The 26,215-nt window shown below is 47.3% G+C and overlaps 1 protein-coding gene across 1 annotated transcript in view; it reads left to right on the top strand.

Annotated features, from left to right (window-relative positions):
• Positions 1-21,383: 21,383 nt before the first annotated feature.
• Positions 21,384-26,215, top strand: part of CDH1 (cadherin 1) — a gene marked incomplete at its 5' end in the record, with an annotated part of 78,722 nt that continues 73,890 nt past the window's right edge. Inside the window, 2 exons of the mRNA XM_082676544.1 lie at positions 21,384-21,437; positions 22,338-22,452. Of these exons, the coding sequence (XP_082532670.1) occupies positions 21,384-21,437; positions 22,338-22,452 (169 nt within the window). The remainder of the gene's footprint in view (positions 21,438-22,337; positions 22,453-26,215) is intronic.

Raw genomic sequence — 26,215 nt, forward strand, 5'->3', positions numbered from 1 at the left:
GTTCTGATCAAGTCATTGCTTCCTAGAGTGTGGGCTTCGGGCCTGTGGTGGGATGTGGAATGGTGTGAGGTGATGGGTGAGCAAGGTATTAAAGTCTTACGTGATCCTGAATCACGCAGACAGAGTTGTTCCATTTTCACTTTTCTTTCAATCCTGCTTGCGTCAAGGGAAGAGTCCCCCTTTTCTTGTGCTTAGCAGATCTTTAATGACTTTAACCCTTATGGTTCTCTCTCTTAACCGGAGAAGGAGAGCCTAGAAATTAATGACACTGTTCTGTCATCATTGTATTTATTTTTACTTTAGTTACGGCAAGTGATGCTGGTTTTTCATTTACAATACTGTTAGTTTTTCACTTAAAATAAATTTCTTTATGTTTTAGATAGTGAGTCCATTTAAAGAAACAATGTTAAGTAAAGGTTAGTGAAGGTGGGACTCAGGTATGCCAATAACAATGAAGGTGGTACTTCAAAGACTGAAGCTCTACTTTTTATCTTATATGTTCTTTCAAAGAGTATCACTTTCTTTGGTGGGGAGGGCATGGGGGACAACTTACAATCCGGAAAATAAAAGAAGAATTAAGTGCTAATCTGAGTCTTAAAAGTTGCCTTCAGGGAAGAGTGGGAGGGAACTTTAGGGGCTAGAGAAATCTGGGAAGACTTCCTGAAGGAGGAAGCCTTTTGAGTTGTCCTTAAAAGATGTATAGGAGTTGGATAAGGGGCTAAAAGAAAGGAGAGTACCATGCTTTCCCTTGCCATTGACCTGTTGTACAGATGAGAAAACTGAGGCCCAGAAGGTAGCTATAGCAAGTGGATAGAAGAGCCCAGTCTGGCTCCAGTCTCAGGATCTTGTTCCAGGGGGAAGCCAATGAAGTAGAAAATAAACTAAGTCAAGCTGGGAGGGATGGGACCCAGGGTGGCAGGGTGGGGGGATTGGGATGACAAGAGAAGAAGCTCTGGGCCTGAGTCAGTGAGGAGCCACAGTGAGCTTTAGAAAAGGGAGAAGCTGCCAAGAATGGTCGATAGCTCAGCAGAGTGCATAAGAGTGTGGGCTCTGAAGCCCCACTGCCTGGGTTCAAGTCATTCTCTGCCATTTGTGACACAAGCTCTCAGTTCCTCTACCGATAAGATGGGCATATTAATGGGAGTATATGCCTCACAGAGTTGCTGCAACAATCAAATAAGTTAATGCATGTAACACACTTAGAGCAGCACTTAGCACATAGAAATACTCAATAAATATTAACCTTACAGGTAATATTACTACTGTTATTATTGTTGTTATTAACTATAAGGTGGGCTAAAAAAAGGAGAGGTTGGAGTCAAGGGGGCTGATCCAAAGGCTGCCACCTCTGTGCCTCAGTTTCCCCATCTGAATCAGCTGCTTGCTGGGGGTTCTCCTCACCAGCTCCTTGGTTTGGGAGCCCACAAAGTGCTGGAAAGAACCACTGCTGGAACTTGGTGCCCACCTCATCATTCAGCGAATATTTATTGAGCCCCTACTGAGTGCCAGGCCCTGGGGATACATGGAAAAACAAGACAGCCCCAAGCCTCCCTTATAAAGCTCCAGACTGAGGGAGGAGACCAGGAAGAACCAGGCAATTACAGGGCAGGTGATCCTAGTCTGACCTGATGCGGAGTCGGGGAGGGCTTCCCAGAAGAGGTGACATCCAAGCTGAGACCTGAGGGCTGCATAGGAGTTTGCCGTGGGCTGGAGAAGGAGATCAGGAGGAGCAGTGTGTGCTCAGCAGGGGAGAGGCATGACCAAATCGGTGCTCTAGAATGATAATTCACGGGTGTGTTCTTTATAGACACTTGCATACATGCAAAATTCCAGATGGACAAGGCCATTCACCGTTGTTGCGTTGACCGTGAGAGCAAAAGGTTGGTAATAACCCTTAGTCCATCAGTGGGTGGCTGCTTAAATAAACTCTGCCACATTCACAGCATGGAATATTCCACAACTGAAAACCAACAAGAAAGCTCTTTATGCACAGATGTGGAAAGATCCTTAAGGTATCTTGTCAAGTGAAAAAACAAGTTGGAGAACAATGCGGAACATGTGCTACTTCTTGTGTAAAAGAAGAGGAGGAAAACGAGACTATATGAATTTTTTACTTAAATGTGCGGAGAGAAACTCGAACAGCCTTGTCCAATAGAATTTTCTCTGATGGTGGAAATGTTCTGTATTTCTGCTGACCAACATGGTAGCCACTGGCCACACATGGCACTTGAAATACGGCTTGAGTGACCGAGGAACAGAATTTTTAATTTAACTTAATGATTAGATTTAAATCTAATAGCCACATGTGGCTTGTAGCCAGCGTATTGGACCGCATGGCTCTAGAAGAATACAAAAGAAACTCCGTTAACCGCGGGGAGAGGCCTGGGAATTCATTAGGCGGATGGCTAACAGGAATGAGAGGGACACTTGTACTTTATACCTTTTCTGTGTCCTGTAATTTTTGAACTAGGTGAATGCCTTATCCATCTCAAAAGTTAGACTTGAAAAATGAAAAGAAGGAATGAGGGAGGGAGGCAGAGCCCTCGGGCTGCTGTGTGGAGAACGGATTAGAGAGGGAGAAGGAGTAAAAGGGGAGACCAGACGTATCAGCCAGGTTGCTGGCAAGAAACAGGCAAACTCAAAAGATTAACTGAGCAGAGTTAACGGAGGTACTATTTACAGAGTGGTGGGCAGGGTTGCAAGGTGTCTTCATCTAAGCACTAGATTAGGTTGATAATGGGTTGACTGGGTTGATAATGCTGCCATTTTCGGAAATGAAGACAGGAAGAGGAGCAGGTTGGAGAAGGGCAATGATGCGTTTGGTTCTGAACTTGCCTGTATTTTTGAGCACTTTGAGGTGCCTATTGGACATGTAAGTGGAGATGTTTGGGTGTAGTAGGGTTCTGCAGGTGTGGGGTTCTGGAGAGGATTCCAGGCTGCACACAGGCCAGGTGACCCCGGGAGGGAGGGGCATTGGTGCCAGCTTCACAGTGTCTGTTCTCCTTCCTACTAGAGATGGGAGAGGGACGTTGCCGCCAGCTAGCGAGGAAGGAAGAGGAGAAGTGGTGGCACCATATCACGAAGGGAACCCACATCATTTACTTCACATTCCTCACTTCCTCCCTTGGGGTGGTTTACTGGATAGAAGTAAAAGCTGAGGGGTGAGGCCTGAGCACAGGGCATGAAGGAGAGAGCTTCAGGGCCCCTGTGTGTGTCATTTCATGAGCTGCCAGGCACTTGTGGGCGGCGGGGAGTTAAGAGGAACAAGTCAGGCCGTCTACCCCTGGAAGGCCCAGCGGTGAGAAGGCTGGGGATGGAGGAAGTGGGGTGCCACTGGACCAACCAGTCCTGAAGCTCTGAGGGCACCCCATCCTGGATGACCCCATGAGAGAGGTTTTAAACAAGAGCAGCCTAACTGCTGTGAATAACATGGGGCCAATGAGAACTCCAAAAGGAAATGATAGTAAGTAAAGCTACCATCATCATCAGCCCCTCATCTTAAGAACTTTCTTGGGAATTCCCTGGTGGTCCAGTGGTTAGGACTTGGCGCTTTCACTGCCGTGGGCCCAGGTTCAATCCCTGGTCGGGGAACTAAGATCTCGCAAGCCATGCAGTGCAGCAAAAACAACAACAACAAAAAACAAAACACACAGAAGAAACTTTCTTAAGAAAACTCTTAAAAGCCAGGTAGTCTGCAGAGCACTTTCTTTTATCCCACTCCAGTCGGGTGGCCAGGGCAGTGGGATCCTTTTAATATACAGATCTAATAACATTCATTGTGCCATGTGACAAGGACATTATGACCCACATTTGACAAGTAAGGAAATCAGGGCTAAGAAAGGTGGGAAACTTGGCTGGGCCTCTGATTCCGAGGTTCACACACACTCCACCTCCGGGCCTAGCGCATTAGCCTCCGTTCTGTGCCATCGTCCTCCTCCCTCCGCCCCTGGCCCCGCTGCTCCGCTTGGCCACATTCCCTCTCCTCCTGAGATCTCCCCACCCTTCTGTCCCTCCTCTCCCTCCTTCTCTATGTCTCTATGGAAATGAAGTCAAGGTTGGTTTTGGTGGATTACACTTTACCATCCTTGAGAAATATTTTAAATGGTGATCTCATGTGTTGTTTCCATGAAGGAAAAAAACAATAAAATCAAGTCATTTCACTTTAATATGTCACTCTATTTTCCCTAATAATTCGGTTGACCCTTAATAAAGGGGGAAAAGTTTCCCTCATCTTAATCAACAAGCATATCGGGTTGCTTTTGCTCCTGCTGGCTGGCGTCAGGAGCAGTTTTATTTTTCCAGGGATATTAGACATCTCGACTCATGAGCCACCAGGGAATAAGTTCAGGGTTTGGATTTCAAGTGTTTCAGAGGGCTGCTTACAAACGTTCCACCCGTGCCTGCCCTCCGTGCCCACCGGATCTGTCGCTTCGACAGTTACAGTGGCCCTCGAGCTGTGCTGCCTTCCAAGACTCCTCCCCCGTCTGTGCCAGAGTAACCCTTCAGATTTCATCATGTCGCTTCTCTGCTTAAACACTTCTGTTCCGTTCCCATGACCTACTAGGTGAAGTCCAAGTAGCATGTCATGTGACGCCTTCCAGGCCCTGGTCTCAGCTGACATTTACAGCCTAGTCCTGCCCACCCCTCACCTCTCCCTTGATCCAGGCCCCGCAATCCACGCTGTATCTTTTTTAGGACACAGGCTCTCCTGTTGCCTCACCTTCGCTTGTGCTACTTCCCCCTATGGGGGGTGCCTTACTTCTTCCCCATCCCTCCCCAAATCTGATCAGTTCTTACAAGCATTTCCTCCGCAAAGCCTTTCACAATCCTGGAGCCTCAGAATTAGTTGCTCCCTTGACATCGTGTTCCTTCCTCTAGTAGATTTCATTGGAGTCTAGCTCTTAGGCTAGACTTCATGTTCCTCTCCCCAGTTAGATCGTAAGCTTACTGAGGGCCTCTGCCTAATTATCTCCAGCCCACACTCATCCCTGGCACTGAGCACAGTACCTGGGACCCAGGCTGGTGCTGATAAGTTGCTGAATTGAAATCCAAGACTGAAAACCTTCTCTGAATCCCATCTTCACCTTTCCAGTAAAGGGAGTTCATGGCTGGCCGCTCTGCCTCTCCTTTATCCTACAAGTGACTTGGTTCCTGCCCTGATGCCACTTCTTCCAGGAAGCCTTCCAAATTTGGCATCCCTCCTATGAGTTTCCTTAGCACCTGCCTTAATGTACTCATCGCCCTGAATTGTAAATGCTTCCATGTCCCCCACCAGTCTGAGGTTACCTTGAGGGCAGGGGCTGTGAATTTAGCCCAGTTCATAATTATAGAGCACTTTCAGCACGCCAAGTGTGTTTTGAGCACTTTATGTATGCTAACTCATTTATGTGCCCAAAAAACATGAGCTAAGTAGCATTAGCCCCATTAAAAAAATTTTTTTTTTTAATATATTTATTTTTGGCTGCGTTGGGTCTTCGTTGCTGCGCACGGGCTTTTTCTCTAGTTGCGGCAAACGGGGGCTACTCTTTGTTGCGGTGCACGGGCTTCTCATTGTGGTGGCTTCTCTTGTTGTGGAGCACGGGCTCTAGGCGCGCGGGCTTCAGTTGTTGTGGCACATGGGCTCAGTAGTTGTGGCACGCAGGCTCTAGAACGCAGGCTCAGTAGTTGTGGCGCACGGACTTAGTTGCTCCGTGGCATGTGGGATCTTCCCGTACCAGGGATTGAACACGTGTCCCTTGCATTGGCAGGTGGATTCTTAACCACTGCACCACCAGGGAAGTCCCTCATTAGCCCCATTTTATGGAAGGGCAAACTAAGTCACGCAGCTAGGAAGCAGAGTAACAAGGGTTTTAATCCAGGCCATCTGGCTCTAGTGCCAACTCTTCCCCATTGCACACTATTACTTGTATAATTTAGTGAACAGAAGTGGGGTCCAATGCTAAGAAGCCCGGCACACCCTGAACTCCTGCTCATCTTCCCTCAGGAGACATAGTTCCACGCGTCTGCAGGGAGTTGCCCAAATGCAAGACCAAGATCTGTGCTAATAACGCGTTCTTGGTGAATAGCATTTTGATAAAGACTTGTTGTTCTCCTCTGCCCGAGGAGCCACCCCATTTCCTGCTGTCCCACAGGGAGGTCCTGGGAATGGTTAACAGTGCTTTGCTGCTGAATAACCTCTGGGGTAGCTTTAGTAACAAAAGACCTCACAGCACCAGGCCAGCTGCCAGACTTCTCAAAGACAGTCCCCTCTCTCCTTGCTGGTGGGCGCAATATATGGCTCAAAACCCTGAAATATGCACATAATCTTTGACTCAGTAACTCTACTTGGAGAAATTTATCCTAAAGACCTCTCCATACAATTCATCAAAGGCGTGTATATAAAGGAGTTCCTCATAACATTGTTTATGAGAAAAAACACTGGGGGAAAAAACCCAGGTCCATCAAAAAGGGAATTCGTTTAATAAAATATAGGCATCTAGGGCTCCCCTGGTGGCACAGTGGTTAAGAATCCGCCTGCCAATGCAGGGCACACGGGTTTGAGCCCTGGCCCGGGAAGATCCCACATGCAACTAAGCCCATGTGCCACAACTACTGAGCCTGTGCTCTAGAGCCCACAAGCCACAACTACTGAAGCCCGTGCGCCTAGAGCCCGTGCTCCGCAAGAAGGGAAACCACTGCAATGGGAAGCCTGCTCATCCCAGCGAAAAGTAGCCCCCACTCACCGCAACTAGAGAAAGCCCATGCACAGCAACAAAGACCCAACACAGTCAAAAATAAATAAATAAAATAAATAAATTAAAAAAATAAAAACATAAAAATAAAATAAAATAAAATATGGACATCTAAATAGTGGAAAATTATACAGCCATTAAAATGCTATTGGGAATCTATTGATGTGGTAGGTTGTCCATGAACTGCTGTTGAGTAAAAACACAGGTTACTCAATAGAATAGGTAAAGTAGTTTCTTCCTGAAGGAAACACAGAAAGTGGTAACAGTAGTTGCCTTTAGGGAGGGGAACAGAGTGCCTGGGGGACCAGAGAGGAAGACTTGCTTTTTAATTTTTAAGCACCTCATGTGCTCAGAATTAGATGAATCATAATCCGTTGATTAATGATACACTTGTATCATTGGTCTGTGCCTACCCAGTTTTCAGTTTGATTCACTGATTAGTTTTTTTTAACTCTCTACCCAACCCAAGGGATAGAACAACAGTACCCATAGGATCCTTTTCTATCCCAAGCCCCTACATCCCCAAAAGGTAACCAGTCTTCTGATGTTTGTGCTTTTCCTTCCCTTGCTCCTTTTGTATAATTGATACATATATACTTACAGTTCAAATAATATATTGTGTACTTGTAGTTGTTTCTAATCTTTATAAAAAGAGTATCATGCTGTATGGAACCTTTTGGAAGTAGTTTTTCCATTCAGCATCATATTATGAAGATTCATTCATGCTGCTGTGCATAGCTGCAGTCCATTCATTTTTTTCATTGCTATGTATTCATCCGTTGTATGAATATATTGCATTTTAAAAATCCATTATCCTGTCAATGGACATCTGGATTTTTTCCAGATTTTTGCTATTTTGAAGGATGCATCTATGAATATTCTTGTACGGGTATCCTGCTGCGCATGTTTCTGCTGTTTCCTCTGGTTAAGGGCTGAGGAATGGACTCTCTGTGGCCTGGGGTTTTTGAGTGCTCAGTGTTACTGGGCTCGTACGTGTTTACACTCTCACCAACACATCAAAGGAATGCGGTTAATGCACGTTCTCTGCTATCCTACGTTAAGTTAGACTTTTTAACTTCAGCAACCGAATGAATGGGAGGCTTATTTCTCAATACTTATCCTTTCATTCCTTTCAAACTTTGTACCAGGTGCATGTATTACGTTCTCAGATAAATAAATAAAATTCAGTTATATGTTTGTCTGAAGAGACAGAGGTTGGACATAGCTCAAAATGTCAGCTATGATGAACTCTAGGGTAACAGGTGATCTTTATTTTAATTTTTCTTCTTTTTGCTTATCTCTGCATTAATTTTTTCTACTGTGGCTATTTACTACTTGTATAGTTTTTATTTATTTATTTATTTTTGGCTGTGTTGGGTCTTCGTTTCTGTGCGAGGGCTTTCTCTAGTTGCGGCAAGCGGGGGCCACTCTTCATCGCGGTGCACAGGCCTCTCACTATTGCGGCCTCTCTTGTTGCGGAGCACAGGCTCCAGACGCGCAGGCTCCGTAATTGTGGCTCACGGGCCCAGTTGCTCCGCGGCATGTGGGATCTTCCCAGACCAGGGCTCGAACCCGTGTCCCCTGCATTGGTAGGCAGATTCTCAACCACTGGGCTACCAGGGAAGCCCATTGTATAATTTTTTTAAAGAAAGAGGGAAGATACATGGTGCTCAACATCAGTCATTAAGTAAGTACAAATGAAAACCACAATAAGATGGTTACACAACTGTCACAATGGCTAAAATTTAAAAGCTTGCCCACACCGCCTGCTGGAGCAGATGTGGAGCACCTAGAACTCTCGTACACTGACGGTGTGACAGCATGGCATAGTCACTTTGGAAAAACAGTTTGGCAGCTTCTTAGAAAGTTAAACATATGCTAACCATGTGATTCAGCAATTCTTCTCATAGGTATTTACCCAAGAAAAATGAAGACGTATGTCCACATAAAGACACATGAATGTTTCTAGCAGTTTTATTTATAATAACCCGAAACTGGAAACAGCCCAAATGCCCATTAACTGGTAAATGGATAAACAATTTGTGGTATCCATACAATGGAATACTGCTAAGCAAAAATGTATATACAAAACAACATATTCAGTAGATGAATCTCAAAAGTATTTCTGGAAAAGGCAAAACTATAGGGACAGAAAAGATCTCAGTGGTTGCCAGGTGCTAGGGGTGGGTGGAGATTTTGTTCTCAAAGGGCACAGGGGAATTTTTTGGCATGATGGAAACTGTCCTATATCTTGAGTATAGGGGTCGATAACTGTTTGTGTCTATTAAAATTCACAGAACTGCACACCAAAAGGGGTGAATTTTACTATATGTAAAGCATACCTCAGTGTTTAAAAATGGGGGGAAAAGGTTCAAACAAAGAAAAAGAAAGAGGGCTTGAGATCAGTGAATTCTGGGCCGTGACATGAGGAAAGGGGGTTTCCCTTGCATTCCCTGAATCAGCAAGTTATAGAACCTTCTTAAAATCTGAGGCCTGATGCCTGAAGCTCTGTCTCTGACTTGCTGGTGACCTTGGGCAAGTACCTTTCCCTCCTGGAAACTCAGTTTCTTTCCCCGGAGAGGTAGAGGAATGCTCTGATAATCTCCAAAAAATACACAAACATCTATTGAGCTCTGACTCCCTGCCAGGCTACCCACAAAGTGTTATATATGTTCTTTCAAATAACAATAATGTTTTTTAAAAGTTCTTCATGGAGCATTTAGAAGTATTTAGTGCTTTGCAGGTATCAGTTCATTTATCAGTTCATTCCTCACACCACTCCTAAGAGGAAAGAATCATTGTTACCTCCATTGCATTAAGGAAGAAACCTAGGCACCCAGAGGTTATATAACTTACCAAGATCAGCACAGGCCAGTATCCGTAGGACTTGAACCCAGTCCTCTCCCGCCAGGGCCCAAGCTCTTAACCATCACACAAAATCAAATAATGCTTCTTAGGCAAGATTTATAACATCATCAGTGTCTGGGTCAGAAAGGACCTTGCCTTTTATCTAGTTCAGTGACTTTTTGTTTGTTTGTTTGTGATACGGGGGCCTCTCACTGTTGTGGCCTCTCTGGTTGTGGAGCACAGGCTCCGTATGCGCAGGCCTAGCGGCCATGGCTCATGGGCCCAGCCGCTCCGTGGCATGTGGGATCTTCCCGGACCGGGGCACGAACCCGTGTCCCCTGCATCGGCAGGCGGACTCTCAACCACTGCACCACCAGGGAAGCCCCTAGTTCAGTGTTTTAACTGCAGGTCTCCAGAAGTTAGTGAGGCTTCAAATCTATTCACTGGGTAAGGATTGCATTTTTTTTTTTTTTAAATGTTAATTTATTTATTTATTATTTTTGGCTGCGTTAGGTCTTCGTTGCTGCGCGCGGGCTTTCTCTAGTTGAGGCGAGCGGGGGCTACTCTTCGTTGCGGTGCGCGGGCTCTAGGCGATGGGCTTCAGTAGCTGTGTCTCATGGGCTCCAGAGCACAGGCTCAGTAGTTGTGGCCCGCACGTTTAGCCGCTCCACGGCATGTGGGATCCTCCCAGACCAGGGCTCGAACCCGTGTCCCCTGCATCGGCAGGCGGACTCTCAACCACCGCGCCACCAGGGAAGCCCCAGGATTGCATTTTTAAAAAATGAAAAAGAGTGAAATAGAGTAGAACACAAGAAAACAGAATATATCAGAGTATATTGCACATAGGAAAGTAAGTGTTGTCTTGTGAAAGTTCAATTTCAGTGTGTGTGTGTCCTAGCACGATGTAAATGGGGGCCTGATTGGAAAAGTCTGAGTAACATTGACTGATCTGATTTATTTTACAGAGGCTGAGACTGAGGCTAAGAGAGGGGAAGCCAACTGCCTAAGGTCACACAGCCAGCCTAGAGTCCAGTACTGCTGGCTCCCATGGCACTAGCCATTCAATCATTCATTCATTCAGTAGATATTTACCTTGGCCCGCTCTGTTCCAGGCCCCATGCTAAGCTCCAGGAATATAGTGACAAACAAGACGGACCAGGCCCTGTCCTCCAGGGGCCTGTCTCCTCAGAGGAATAAAAAGCAGCTGATATGGCACATAATAGCCACGCCTTATATATATTGCTTATTCCGTGCCAGACACTGGTCTGAACATGTACTAGCTCACTTGATTCCTAGACAACCCTACATGGGAGTTTCTACTATTAACATCATTAAACCCATTTAATAGGTGGGGAAGCTGAGGCACAGGGTCAGTAACTTGCATATAGCTGGTAAGTGGCTGAGCTGAGATTTGAGCCCAAACAAACAGCCTGCCTCCAGAGTCTGTATTCTTTTTGGTTTTGTTTTTTTTTCAGAGTCTGTATTCTTAAGCACTACCCAATTCTGCCTTTAGAGTGGTTTTGCAGTGTAAACCACAGCCCAGCAACAAGTCTCACCAGGGATGGGATGGGGGAAAGAGAGGCTCACAGTGGGGAGAATTTATTGCAAACTTGGCCCCAGTATCTATCCATAGCCAGGATATTTTGGGCTCTTGGCTTTTTAAATTTTATTTTTATTCTTTTTTAAAATTTTAGGTCACACCATGACTAAGTTCTGTCTACTAAGAGGAACATCTGCAGAGAACCCAGCCTCCAACCCCAGCCCCAGGAGGCACAGACCAAAACTTGGCATTAAGAAGAAGGGAAGTGGCTTTGGGGGCTCCGAGCTGCACTGGAGCTCGCTGGCTGGCTCTTGAAAGGTAGAGCTCTGCAGAGGAGCAGGGTTCCTGCCCCAAGGAGCAGGCTCCAGACAGACCATGCCTGCCACCATGTTGAGCTCCTTGGTCAGAGAAGACCACCCTCCCCTAGGTGAGTAGCCTCCTCCTGATGCTGAGGGATCATGATGTAGCTTGAATGTTAGTTTTTATGTGCCCAGTATCTCTTTGCTCTTCTCTAGGTGACAGCACCATCGTTTTTCTTTAGGGGACCACACCTCCCCTATTCTTAGTCCTTGTGGTCCCAGAAGGCTGACTCCTCTTGCATCACTCCAGGGCTGGACACATGACCTAGTCTTGGCCAATCAGAGCCACCTAGCCATCTCTCTGGCCACAGGATTGGTTCATGTCTGCACATGAGCCAAGTCAAGGCATAAAGGTGAAACCTGAGGCTTTTGCTGTACCTATTGGAAAAGTATGGTACTTTGTGGCTGGGATTGCTAAAGTGGTAGATTGGCAGCCTGTCTCTGCCTTGATAAGAGAATCCAAGAAGAAAATCAACATAGATGAAAGCAAAGACAGAGCAAGACAGATCTGTGATGACGTAATTTGACCACCTGGAGCCATCCATGCCTGAAGTCCATCCATCATGGACTTTTTAGTATATGAGCTCCCAAATTCCTTTTTTCTGCTCAGGCACTTATGTTTCTGGCATTTATAACCCAAAGTGATCAATACAAATGCCAAGACACAGCATGGTGGAGGGGAAAGGTCACTGGACAAGGAGTCTCAATGTTTAGGTTTGAGTCAAAATTTCACTATTTATTACATATTGAAACCTCCCTGTATTTCAGTCCTTTCAACTGTGAAATGGGAATGGTATCACTGTAATACAGTGCTGTGGTGGGAAATCAAATGAGCATGGATGGGAAAGTGCTCTGTAAACTGTAAAGTGCTTTATGAACTCTAAAGCTCCATACACAAAGGGACAGCCTCTGATGCACATGGTATTCAGTAGAGAAGGGGATCCAGAAGTGAGCAGTTGCATTTATGCCATGTCCAGCCTGCGGCATGACATCTGATAGGTGTTTTAACCTCCCTGAGCCTTGGTTCTTGTCTTTGGAAAAATGTATTCCTTGGTGTCACTTGGGGGATTTGCAGACTGGATCAGGTGACTCCCCTGAGTTTTTTTTTTTTTTTTTTTTTTGCGGTATGCGGGCCTCTCACTGTTGTGGTATCTCCCGTTGCGGAGCACAGGCTCCGGACGCGCAGTCTCAGTGGCCGTGGCTCACGGGCCTAGCTGCTCCACAGCATGTGGGATCTTCCCGGACCGGGGCATGAACCCATGTCCCCTGCATCGGCAGGCAGACTCTCAACTACTGCGCCACCAGGGAAGCCCCCCTGATCTTAATTAAAACCCTGCGGTGGTTCCCGATTGCTCTGGAGACACAGTCCAAGCCACTGAGCATGATTAACACAGCCCCCTCCCCCAACCCTACAGCACACACTCTCCTTACCTGCCTGTTGGGTCTAATCTCCCGCCTCTTTCTCCTCCAGCTAGACTGAACCGCCTGAAAATACTGAGCCCTCCTCCCACTGGGAAAATACTTTTGCCCAGGTTCTGCCAGGAACGCTCTGGCTAACTCAACTTAGATGTCACTTCCCCACAAAGCCTTCCCTGAGTCCCTTGTGCCTTCCCATCATGGGCCTTGTTAATCTTGAATCATTATCACCAGGGCTGTCCTCCAGCCCTGGTCACTGATATGGCTATTCTGTTGGCTAAAATACAGTACTGAAGTTTTTCCATATCAGTCGGTAATCAGCTGCTTCCCTGAGTCCCTCAAGTGCCCCCCAAACCCCCAGCCCCTCCCACACGCCCACACCTCCCCACCACCCAACAACCAAAAGGATAAAGCCTGGCACACAGCAGGAGGCCTGGGGACCCTACCCTGGTGTTAATGGCTGGTGTTCATTTTGGTTGGCCTGGTGCCCATGCTTTACCTATTGTTAAATATTAGTATCATCCTTGCTTATTGCCCTGGATTATAAATACCTGGTTCCCTTGTCTGTTTATGGCACCAGACTGAAAGCCCTGTGAGGGCAGGGAGGCACCTCCCTCACCAGCAAAGCACTAGGCACAGCTGGGGGCCCAGTGATTGTTTAATCAAATGAATGAATGGATGGATGAATGAGTGAATGAATGCTGCCTGAAAAGTTGGAGAGTCTCTCTAGAAAATTATGGGCAGCCCCATCCTGAGTCTGGACTCTGGAGTTTTCTCCTAGGCCTGCAGTGGAAACCTTGCTCTTTGCCCAGGTTTTATTGCTCTGCTGGTCTCCACCCCTGCAGGAAGCTCTCTCTCTCCGACTGCCACAGTCTGGCTCGAGACTGGTCAGCTTCACGTTCCCTTCCTGTAAAACTTGGACTCTCGCTGAGAACTGCTGGGACTAGAAAGACCAAGATGCACCCCTTTTGTGAACCCACAAGTAGGTGAGCACACACGTGTACACACACACACACACACAGTGCTCACTGACTCAATCTCAAGACGTTCAAAGTCATAGTTTTTAGAGGCGGAAGAAAAATAAAGGATCCTTACAGGCCAGCTGAGTCATTTTACAGATAAGAGACTGAGACTTAGGGAAAGAAAGAGATTTTGCTTCAAGTGACAAGGTCAGTTCCCTACACTGTGTTCTAGCTAGCCCCTGGAATTTGATACATAAATAAATAAGTTGTTTGTCACTAAATTTCTTTGACTTGGGGCCAGGCTGAATTTGGCACAGAGTGATTTCATTGGCTGCTGACCCTGGAGAGGGTTGGTCTTGTCCAACCTGGACGCAAGACTAGAAAGAGCTTTCTCTCTCCATCCCACCACGTGGACAGGTCCTTGGTTCTGAGAGGAGGGATGAGGCCTTCTCTGCTCAAAGTTGGGAGGCAGGAAGCACAGGTCTGTGGAACCTTATCTTGAGGTTCTGTATTCTGTAGCTATTCTGTAGCACCTTATCTTGAGACACCAGGTACAAAAGTATCTGTGCCAAGAGAGGGCACCCAGCCAGCCATGGAGCCCCATGGCAGCAGGCTCCCTCTCTTTCAGTGAGTCTAGGAGAGAGTGAGAGTTAGGTTGGAGGAATCCTGCTGCCCATGCACTCAGGGACTCAGGGATTCCTCTCAGTGAAAACCCCAGCGCCTGAGCATCATGGAATGTGGAAATAATAATAGTTAATGTTTATTTAGGACTTCTAGTCTGCCACATTTACTTAGGTTATTTCACGTAATTTCCACAGCCACCCAACAAGGTAGGTGCTATTATTATCCCCATTTATACAGATGAGGAAATTGAGGTCCAAAGATGCTTTAAAGTGACTCATTCAAAGGCTTAGAACTAGCAGGTAGAAGAGCAGGATTCAGACCCAGGCAGCGAGGCACTAACATCTGTGCTGGGAACCATTTTGCCATACTGGTCTTGGAGCCAGAGCACCGGTCTCAAGCCTGCCCCTGCAATGACCTGGCTGTTCATCTTTCTGAGCATCAGTCACCTCCTCTGCAAAATGGGGAGAATACCTTTTGCTCTGTGGGCAAGTTGGAGGACCAAATGATTCGACCCAGGACCCAGCCCTCTGGTTCCAACTCTCATCATTACCCCCAACCTACCCCTCATGTACTGGAAGCTCCAGCCTGGCTGAAAAACCAGTAGTTCAGGCTATGCTCTTGCCATCTTCTCTTGGCTATCCCAGGGTCTGGAATTTCAGTTCAACTCGACAGACCATTTCTTGCTAAATTAAGCAAGGTTTGCCTCTCATTTCAAATGGCACCTGGAAATAAAAGACTGTCCTGATCTCAGCAGTATAGCATGGAGATGAAGAGGCTTTGAACCCATCAAATTCCAGCTCTGTCACTTAATATGTCACCTTGGGCAAAATCTCTTTACCTCTCGAGCCTCTGCTTCTAGATCTGTAAAATGGATGTAGTGAGGGCTTCCCTGGTGGCGCAGTGGTTGAGAGTCTGCCTGCCGATGCAGGGGACGCGGGTTCGTGCCCCGGTCTGGGAGGATCCCACGTGCTGCGGAGTGGCTGGGCCCGTGAGCCATGACCGCTGGGCCTGCGCGTCCGGAGCCTGTGCTCCGCGGGGGGAGAGGCCACAGCAGTGAGAGGCCCGCGTACCGCAAAAAAAAAAAAAAAAAAATGGATGTAGTGAGAGCACCCAAAGTGCTGTACAAAGACCGATACTGCTTAGAGTATCGTGAGCTCCAATAAATGGTAGCTATCACTTTTATCACACACTGTATTGTAATTACTGGTATTTAGCACGATGCCTGGTCCTAGTTAGCATTCAGTAAATACTTAATAAATAAGTGGATGAATGTTTACCTGTCTGCATCCCTCACTACCGTATGAGCTTCTTAAGGGCAGGAATCATATTTTGTTTATTTCTGTGTCCCCATTGTTGAGCAGAGTACCTGGCACATGGGGGTGCTTAATAAATGTTTGTTGTTTCCCTGATGAGATAATGGATCTGGACAGCCATCAGCCATGATTCTAAAACCACAAGGTGAAAGGTTGATGGAGAACTTGATACTGGAAAGATCAGCTGACACCAACTGAATCTTAGTATTCTAAAAGTGAGTCAGCCAGGCAATTTCTTGCTTCCTGATATGATGCTATAGGAAGTACTCAGTACCAGTTATAAAATATTTTTGCGTAAAAAAAATTGAATTTGAATCAAATCAAACCTCTAGATCTAGTTTACATGACATATGGGAGAGAGGGACATGGTAAGTGACACCATGAGGATGCATGTGATCAATATACAAAATGCAAGATATCCAACAGGACAAATGACCGGGTATCTTAAAAAATAAATGCCCCTTAAAAACAAACAAACTCTGTAAATCTGGAATTATATCAAAACAGAAACACACAAAAGGGATCTGTTCATTTTCTTGATTGTGCTGATGGCTTCACAGTATTTGCATATGCCAAAACATCAAACTGTGTACTTAAACATGTGCAGTCAATTATACTTCAGAAAAGCTGGACAAGGGTCTTCCTTGGCGGTCCAGTGGAAGACACTACAATTCCACCACAGGGGACACAGAGTCCATGCCTGCTTGGGGAACTAAGATTCTGCACGCTGCGCAGCACAGCCAAAAAGTAAAAAAAAAAAAAAAAAAAAAAAAAGCCGGACAAAAAAGGATGGGGAGACTTTTACAAATATAAAGAGACTCAAGGGACATATAGCCCAATGCAAAATGTGACTCGTGCTTGAATCCTGATACAAACAAATTGTTAAAAGGACATTTTTTAGCCATTAGATAATATTGAGGAATTGTGAATTTTATTAGGCGTTATTACTTAATTGGATGATGGTCATGTTCTCAGAGATGCAGACTGACATATTTACAGGGGAAATTACGTTATCTGGGATTTGCTTTAAAATGGTCTGCAAAAATAAAAATGCAAGTGTACATATGTATTGGAATGCCCAAAATGGAACGCTAATACCACCAAATGCCAGCGAGGATGTGGAGCAACAGGAACTCTCATTCACTGCTAGTGGGAATGCAAAATGGTGCAGCCACTTCGGAAGCCAGTTTGGCAATTTCTTACAAAACTCAACGTATACTTACCATACAATCAGCAACCATGCTCCTTGGTATTTACCCAAAGGAGTTGAAAACTTACATCCACACAAAAAACTGCACATGGATGTTTATAGCAGCTTTATTCATAATTGCCAAAACTTGGAAGCAACCAAGATGTCCTTCAGTAGGTGAATGGATAAATAAATTGTGGTACATCCTGACAATGGAATATTATTCAACGCTAAGAAAAATGAGCTATCAAGTCATGAAAAGACATGGAACAACCTTCAATGCATATCACTAAGTAAAAGAAGCCAATCTGAAAGTCTACATACCTGCAAAAGGCATACCAAAAGTTTTGCCTTTTCCAGAATGTCATGTAATGTGATTCCAACTACATGACATTCTGGAAAAGGCAAAACTTGGGAGACAGTAAAAAGATCAGTGGTTGACAGGAGTTTGGGGGGAGGGAGGGATGAATAGGCAGGCAGGGCACAGTGGATTTTAGGGCAGTGAAAAGACTCTGTATGGTACTACAATGGCGGATTCACATCATTATGCATTTGTCCAAACCCATAGAACATATGACACCCAGAGTGAACCATAATGTCAGCTATGGACTTTGGGTGATTATGATGTGTCAGTGTAGGTTCATCAGTTGTAACAAATGTACTGCTCTAGCGGGGGATGTTGATGGGGTGGCTATGTATGTGTTGGGGAGAGGGTATTTAGGAAATCTCTGTACCTCCTACTCAAATTTGCTGCGAACCTAAAACTACTTTTTAAAAAATAGTCTTAGTTTTTTTTTTTTTTTAAACTCAGGGATGAAAATATGAAACAAGATTTGGTACAACGTTCACATGTTACAAAATTATACAAATTGCAAAAAGTAATTGTTGGCACTAGATGATAGATACACGGTGTTTCATTGTAACTATTCATGGTGTGCATTATACTATTTTTCCTTGTGTTTGAAATAAAAATGTTTCTTGCAGACGTGAGTGGCTGACCTGCAAAGGGCGGTACCCCTATCAGTTACCACATTTTAACAGGAGGCTGAAGTGGGATATCCAGTTCCCTCCCCGGCGTGCTGGCAGGCAGCCCGGCCCAGCAGAGGTGTCAGGAGCCCCCAGGAGCAGCTAGTGTGGAGCCTCCTCTCCCCACACAATGGGGAGTCTGATCTGGCTGCAATCCCCAGCAATTCCACTTTCCGTGGGATTCCTCCCCAGCCGGCTAGGGGGTTGGGCTCCTCTTGGCTGAGGCTGGGGTAGAGGTGCCCCTCCCAGTCTGAGTGCCTTTATTATACCACCCCTTTGCCAGAAGATGAAAGGAGCAGGACCGCCCGGGGCGTTAATCTTTAGCCTCCAAGCTGACCAGTTGCCAGGACACCCAGGAAATGAAAGTCGTCAGAGACACACCCTGCAGGCAATAAGGAAATCTGGTGTTGGTCATGCCAATGACGGAAGCCCGGTTAGCACCAGCGGTAGTAGGGTCTGTCATCCACTTAGAATGGTACCCGCAAGGCCTCCGGTCAACATTTCTTTCCCTGGTTAATGCCTGAAATTCTACCATTAACACTGGACTGGCCCTCAGAGAGAACTCAACTTCCAAGATTTTGATTTTTCTTTCCCCGAGTTGAGAAGCTAATGAAAGCAATGGACCTTACCACCTGCACCAACAGGTTTGCTACAATCTCAGGAGTTTCACGACCACTCACGCCATGAAGCCCATCCTGGGCGGAGTTTACTGGTTCCAAAGATTTCCTTCCTTTGAAAGAATTATACCCCAGAGCTCTCTTTAAAATGCAAATGACCTTGGGAAGGTCTCAAAGACTAAACAGCCCCCATGAAAGAGTTTTTCCAAGCAGAGGCCAGAGATAGCCTAAGAGACTTTAACTGCAGGGCTGGGAAAAGGAGAGCCTGGGGGTGGGGAGGCTCCATGGGGGCTCACAGTTTTGCCTGGAACTGGAAGGGGAATGTATTGAGCCTAGAGTGCTAATAGCTAACTTCACGGAACGCTTATACGAACCTTGTGAATTAAGTGCTGCCAACATCTTCATTTTATGGATGAGGAAACTGAGACTGGACATGCTACCCAGATAGTGGCAGAGCAGGAATTTTAACCCTCCATCAGCCTGAGATCAGGCAGCAGAGGCTCACCTTCACCTGCTCATTTGATCCTCACAATGAGGTATCCTTTTTTGATGGAAGAGGAAATTGAGGCAGTTCACTGAGGGCCACACAATGCCCTGTCTCCACAGGAAACCCCTGTGCATCCTCCGTTCACCCTGGCTCACCCTGGACCGCTGAGGGCAGGCAGCCCTTCCTGGCCCGCTCCCTGGAGCTTGGAGAAGGGCTTGCCGAGAAGTCTGAAGCGAGCTCATGCCTGACCTGTCTTCACTGCCCCTAACTGTTTTCTAAGATGCTTTTTATTGAATTATCAGAGTGTCATGGAGGAGTCGATGAGAGCTGCCGTGGAGTTACAAGGCCAGGGCTTTGTGGGAGGAGGAAAGCAAAGCCCTAAAGTCTCCCTGGGCTGAGTGATGGTATAAAACATGAATTTTTACATAACTGAGGGGAAAAAAAATAAACGGACAAGCCGCCCCATGGGGGAAACGCCTCTTTCTGTATTTCCATTTTCTTGCTTAATGCACTGTCCTGCAGGAGCCTCAGTGGGAAAGGAAATACTGGAGCCTTTTCCCTCAAAGTCTCCTGGTGGGTTGAGGCAGAGAGAGAGCCAAGATGCAGAAATCCAAATGGCCTGGGCGTGTGCTCAGAAACCCATTAAAATGGAGGGGACAGGTTGGGGGGTGGTGGCTGGACTGACCTGAAACAGTGTCTTGGTTCAAGACAGTGCCTCTCCTCTGGGGTTGAGAAAGTAGCCTCAATGGGCTCAGATTCACTTTTAGCTCTGGGTGAAATATTGTAAACATGGTCTTCCCCATGAGCAAGGGGGAAAGGGGGTGGTCCGTTCCAAAGAACAACCTCCACACCCAACACTTACTGAGCAGTTGCTACCAGGCAACAAGCACTCCGCTTAGTGATTTTCTTATATTAGCTCCTAAGGACCCATTTATACAGATGAAAATACTGACTTGCCCAAAGTTGCACAGCTAGTGAGTGGCTGACTCCACACACTGTAGTGCTTTTGTTTGTTTGTTTGTTTTTGTATTTTTCCAGCTTTATTGTGATACAATTGACATATAACATCGTGTAAGTTTAAGGTGTACAAAATGTTGATTTGATACACTTACATATATTGCAAAATGATTACTACCATAGTAACTAACACTTAGCTAACACATACCTAACTCATAGGTAACACCCCCATCATATCACATAATTACCATTTCTTTTTACACGTACTGTAGTTCTGATCATGATTCAAGGGTAAAGGGAAAGATGGTGTCCATTGCATGGGACATAGAAAGAGTTATTTGCAAATGAAAGGTTTGGGTGATCTCTAATGGATCTCTTCCAGTCAACATTAAAGGACAGATTGAAAACTGCATCTCCAGCTGGCGATTTTGTGGGACCACATGAGGTGAAGTTAATAGAATAGGGGCTCTGGAATCAGAGGGAGGTGGGTTCCAGTCCTCTATCACTTCCTACTGGCTTCAAATTCTTTATGCCTCAGTTGTCTGCCTATCAAATGGGAATAATAACACAGCTCTTGTGTTGTTTTGAGATGAGATTAAATGAGGTGGTTAATGTCATGCTTAGCACAGAGCCCGGCACAGTAACTTTTAATGCTCAGCACCTATTGTTAACTATTATTATCCCTCACCTCTGTATCGAGCTTTTGTGGTGCAGCAAACATTTGTCTTATTAATTGTATGACAACTTCACAACAACACAGGGAGGCTCGGTGATTATTATTCCCATTTGGAAGGTGGAGAAACTGAAGCTTTGAAGGGTGGGGGGGGGGCGGGGTCCCGCCCAGTGAATTGATTTGCAGATTCACGAACTGATGGAGATCTGAAGTTAAAAAGACAGAAGTAGTTAAAGAGTAAAATCCTTTCTGGTCCCAGGTGTTAGTGAGCCACCGCGAGGCTGGTATTCAAACCTGATGGTAATAGGAATCATGGAGCCCTATCCGCTGCTCTGACTCTACAATCCGGTCACCGGGTCGGCATGAGGCTGGGGGGCGGGAGCGGGGGCGGAGCGTCCGCCCAAGCCAGCGGAGGAAGCCCGAGGCCTTTCCGCGCCGGTCATTGGCTGCGGCCGGGCAGGTGCATCCTCAGCCAATCAGCGGTGCCGGAGGCGGGGCCGTCGAGGCTCACCTGGCTCCCGCGGCACTGCCCAGCTCAGTGGCGTCCGGAACCCTAAAGCACCTGTGAATTCGCGGAAGTTCTGCCAGACTCGAGCCCGGCCCAGCTCGGCCGGACCATACTCGACCCCCGCCCGGCCCGCCATGGGCCCTCCGTGCCGCAGCCTCTCTGCGCTCCTGCTGCTGCTGCTGCTGCAGGTACGTTGGGTCCCCTGACTTTGCAGGAGACGCCTTCCGGACCCACCAACCGCACCCCGGCCCCCAGCCCCTTCCTCTCTTTCGTCGTCCCTTCCTCTCTCCTGTCATCCCCAGTCCCTCTTCTTCCAAGAAAGTTTGGGTACAAAGGGCCTGAATGGCCTGGAAACTGCGCCGCGCTCTGAATTCCACGGAGAAGGGAGTGGGAGCGGGTGAGGGTGAAGGGCGAGCGCGGCTTTGCCTACTGCCTCCCGCAAATGCCTGAGGTGGGGGGGCACGCCTCACTGCAGCCTCCGGGGAGTCGGGTGGGCTAAGGGCGGGCAGCGGAGGGCATGGAGTAGGGTGGGCGTCGGGGTATGGGATAGGGGAGCCCTGGTGCAAGTCCGGGGGGAGCCGGCAGTAGTGGGAACGACCTCTGAGGTAAGGCAAGGGGAACCGATAGATAAAGAAGGCACCTGCCCTGTAAAGAAAGGGTGGTAAATAGGTATGGGGACGTCCCCGGGACAAGAAAGTAGGGTCAAAAGGGGTTGGAACGCCCCTCGGTCTGAGGAACTGGGCTTAAGAGTGGGAGCTCTCCCGGTATAGGGAAAGTGGAATTTGGAAGCGTAAAGATGCCTCCAATGAAATTAAAAAGGAGACTGGAAGGAAGGGGGTGCTAGGTCTGGAGAAGGTGACCCAGCAGCCGCCTCTCCTGGGAAGTCCTGGGGGCTTGGCGGCCACAGGTTTCCGAATGAAAGAGTTTGGCGTGGCTGCCTGCCCGGGGGGATGGGGATGGGCATGGGGGTGGGTCACTCCCACAGTCCTGGCGCCGGGAGCGAGGGAGGGGAGGCACTGTTGGTTTCGGTGTGGGCGGGAGGGGACCCTCTCAAGCCACCCGGGTTCCATATCTTTCTCCTACCCCAGGTCTCATCGTGGCTCTGCCAGGAGCCGGAGCCCTGCAATCCCGGCTTTGGCGCCGAGAGCTACACGTTCACCGTGCCCCGGCTGCACTTGGAGAGAGGCCGAGTCCTGGGCAGAGGTGAGGGCGCGCCGCAGTTGTCCCTGAGCGGGGTGGGGTGGGAGTGGGGAGGGTCCGAGAAATTGCGCTCCCACACCCCTGGGCTGGACTGGGCGAGCCCCTTCTTCCCTGGCTCAGGTGACACCCCTTTGTAATTTACACAGATGCAGGGATCTAAACTTTTGCCAAGATAGAGCAGTTGGGGTTGAGGGGGCTATCTTGTATGGTTGACTTAGTTATGGGGGGCACTTATTAGAGGCCTTCAGTGTGTCTCATATTGTCCTGACCACTTTATATATATAATTTTTTCAGGGCTACTGATTCTTTTATTTTTTTACTTTTTAAAAGTTTTGGTTGCATTGGGTCTTCATTGCTACGTGAGGGCTCTTCTCTAGTTGCGGCGAGTGGGGGCTACTCTTTGTTGCGGTGCGCGGGCTTCTCATTGTGCTGGCTTCTCTTGTTGCAGAGTAGGGGCTCTAGGTGCGCGGGCTTCAGTAGTTGTGGCTCGTGGGCTCTAGAGCGCAGGCTCAGTAGCTGTGGTGCACCGGCTTAGTTGCTTCGCGGCCTGTGGGATCTTCCTGGAACAGGGCTCGAACCCATGTCCCCTGCATTGGCAGGTGGATTCTTAGCCACTGCACCACCAGGGAAGCCCATCCTGGCCACTTTGAGATAGTCTATCATTTCAGGCTGCAGAAACCTGATGTGTGGGAAGAGGGTGGGGGTGGGTGGTAATTCCCGTGGTACAGATGAGCAAATGTGAGGCTCAGGAGGGTGGAGCCCACTTGCCCCAGGTTCAGCAGAGCAAGAATCTGAGCTAGGACCTGACTCCTAGGCCCCATTCTGCAACATCTCTGGGATGACTGAGGAGCCCTCTCTTAGTCACCAGACTGTGGCTGTTGCTCATAGAGATGAAAACATTTTGATACAGGTACCATTCCCCCAAGGAATAATGGTGTGTGTGTGTGTGTGTGTGTGTGTGTGTGTGTGTGTGTGTGTGTGTGTGTGTGTGTGTGTGTGTGTGTGTGTGTGTTCAAAAACCTGGTAGCTCTGACTCAGGGAATGAAAACGGACACAGTGTGCCTCTGGGTCTTATCACTGTGATAATCAGGATTCTAGAGTTTGCTTTGTTTCACTTCACTATTGCCCAGGAGTGAGAGCAAGGGAATGTTGGTTTCTCTTCTGGTTTCACTGATTCCCAGGCGCTTATTTCCTACCAAAGGACTTTCTCTTCCCTCTTGATTTAGTTGATAGGGCAAGTATCATAACAATAAAAGAAACACTTTTTGAAATGAGAAATCACCCACAATTCCCCTAAGGCAATTCACTGTTTATTCTTCCAGTCTTTGGCCATGTGGAAAATCTACAGCAATCATGCTGTTGTCTGAAATTTTTTTTGAACTTTGAAAGTTGTTCCAACAGTAGGAGACTTTTTTTTTTAAACAGCTTGATTGATTAAACATACTTGCTTTTCTGAGTCACGTCTGTGTTGTGTGGAGCTTTCTATTGGGTCAGAAAGGAAGTGTTGTCTGCCTGGTTTTGCAGTGGGTCCACCATCACTCGGCCAGTCTCTGCTTGATGTTCTGCCCGGCCCTATGCTGGGCCCCCGGGAGTGATTGAGGAGATATAGGGATACTTCATCCCTGCCCCTGGTATTTCACACTCCAGCAGGTTGCTAAGAAATGTCCCAGGACCCGCTTAGAGAACATTGTGGGACATGGGCACTTAGGTGGCAGAGTGTGGGTGCCCTGGGGTGTTCTGATGGGTATCAGTGGGCAGTGAAGACTGGCTTCTGGGATGAGGCAAAGTTGACTGAACCTTGAATTCGGGGCAAGGGTTAGAAATGGTGTGTGCATCTGTGTATGAGGTGTTGCAACACAGGTGTTGGTCACTTTATTTTCCTTCACCAAGACATCTTTGTAGCACCAAGGGTGGGTTAGTCTAGTTTTTATTCCCATCACCACCACCACCAAGCTTTTGTATCTGACCAGTAATAATATGATTACATGTTAATAATAACATAAATATTATTATTAATAACCCCACCTATTGGCTTTTGAACCAGACTCTGGGACAAGCGCTTTACCTATTTTACCTCATTGAACTGTGTGACGGGGGGGTGGGGTGGGTACCATTGTTATTTCTGTTTTGAGATGAGGAGACTGAAGCATAAGGCAATTTCTTGATCTGCTCAGGGAGCCACAGCCGGTCTTTCTCCCATTCTTCACGCTTCTCAATAATCTCGAAAAGAAAAAGACAGAGGGTATTTGGGGAATTTGTGTCCATCGTGAAATAGGCCTCATCCTCCCTATGTACCCTGGAGAGCAGAGGTGTTGATAGGGCAGGACCCCGAGGGGGCTGGTGGTTATGGAGGTGGGCCAGACCTTGTGGGAAGTGGAAGGGGCCTATAGCTGGTCGTGTTGGTGGGAGAAGTATCCTCTGGAAGCTGCTTGTGTGGCTGGTTCCAGTTCCCTTTATGTCCACGTACCCAGCCCCAATCAACAGATTTCCTGACATGTAATTTTTTTGGCCTTTTTGGACGATGGGGTCTCCTACCACTCCAATGTGGAATCAGATGAAAGTGCCCTTCTGGTAAAATCACACATGCGATCTCAGGGAACTGGCTTTGTGATTGAAAAAGGCAGCCAGGATTTAGGGAGGTGACCTCATTCTCTTTGGACAGTCCAGGAAGATGGAGGCATGCAACATTAGTACCAGGTTTAAACATTGGCCCTGTGGGGAATTTGCTGCATGAGGGTCTGAGAACAAGGAGCCTATTGCGTTATGTCCACAGGTGGCTGAAGAGTGTCACATATAGGGTTTTGATTAAACTTAGGGGATCTTGGGGTGGTTTTCTGGGGTCGTTCCTGCGCCCTGTGAGAAGGCCAACCTCACAGTCTCACTCAGCTTTGTGTTCCTTTGATTTCTCTCTACGTTTTAGAATGGAGAACGTACATACAAACGACACCAAAACCACAACTGTAAACTGGTTCTTTAGAGTTTCTGATTATTTTCCTTTTTTTTTTTTTTTTTTTTAAAGCACAAACTGGTTTGAAAAACCCAGGCTGTTAGACAGTTTCCAATCTCAGGATAATACTTGTGCACTCAGCTTTCAGTTGATTGAGGGGTGGGAAAAAAAGCAGGCAGGCTTTCAAACCGATGGTTTCCTTGCTTTGCTTCCTCCTCCACCTGACCTTGGGCAAACAGGGCTTATATTTTGGGTTTGAGCTCTGATTGCTTGATGGATTGACCTTGCTCACAGGCATCCAGCTGTAAGGATTAAATACACCCATTTCCTCCTCCTTCTAAAAGATGTGCTGAAAGGTGATGGAAACGGTATGCAGGCCCCCTCATTAAACTAGGCTTTATCTATCTATCTATCTATTTATTTATTTATGGCTGTGTTGGGTCTTCTTAGCTGCATGCAGGCTTTCTCTAGTTGCGGTGAGCGGGGGCTACTCTTCCTTGCGGTGCGGGGACTTCTCATTGCGGTGGCTTCTCTTGTTGCAGAGCACGGGCTCTAGGCGCGCGGGCTTCAGTAGTTGTGGCACGCGGGCTCTAGAGTGCAGGCTCAGTAGTTGTGGCACACGGGCTTAGTTGCTCTGCGGCATGTGGGATCCTCCCCGACCAGGGATCGAACCTGTGTCCCCTGCATTGGCAGGTGGATTCTCAACAACTGTACCACCAAGGAAGTCCCTAAACTAGGCTTTAAAAAACAAATACAGAAGCCTGCTTTGGGGTCACCTTACGTCATAGGATCCCTACTCCCTCATCCCTCCAACTCCTA

Source organism: Grampus griseus (genome assembly GCF_964374135.1).
Source record: "Grampus griseus genome assembly, chromosome: 19".
In the NCBI taxonomy this organism is placed as follows: domain Eukaryota; kingdom Metazoa; phylum Chordata; class Mammalia; order Artiodactyla; family Delphinidae; genus Grampus; species Grampus griseus.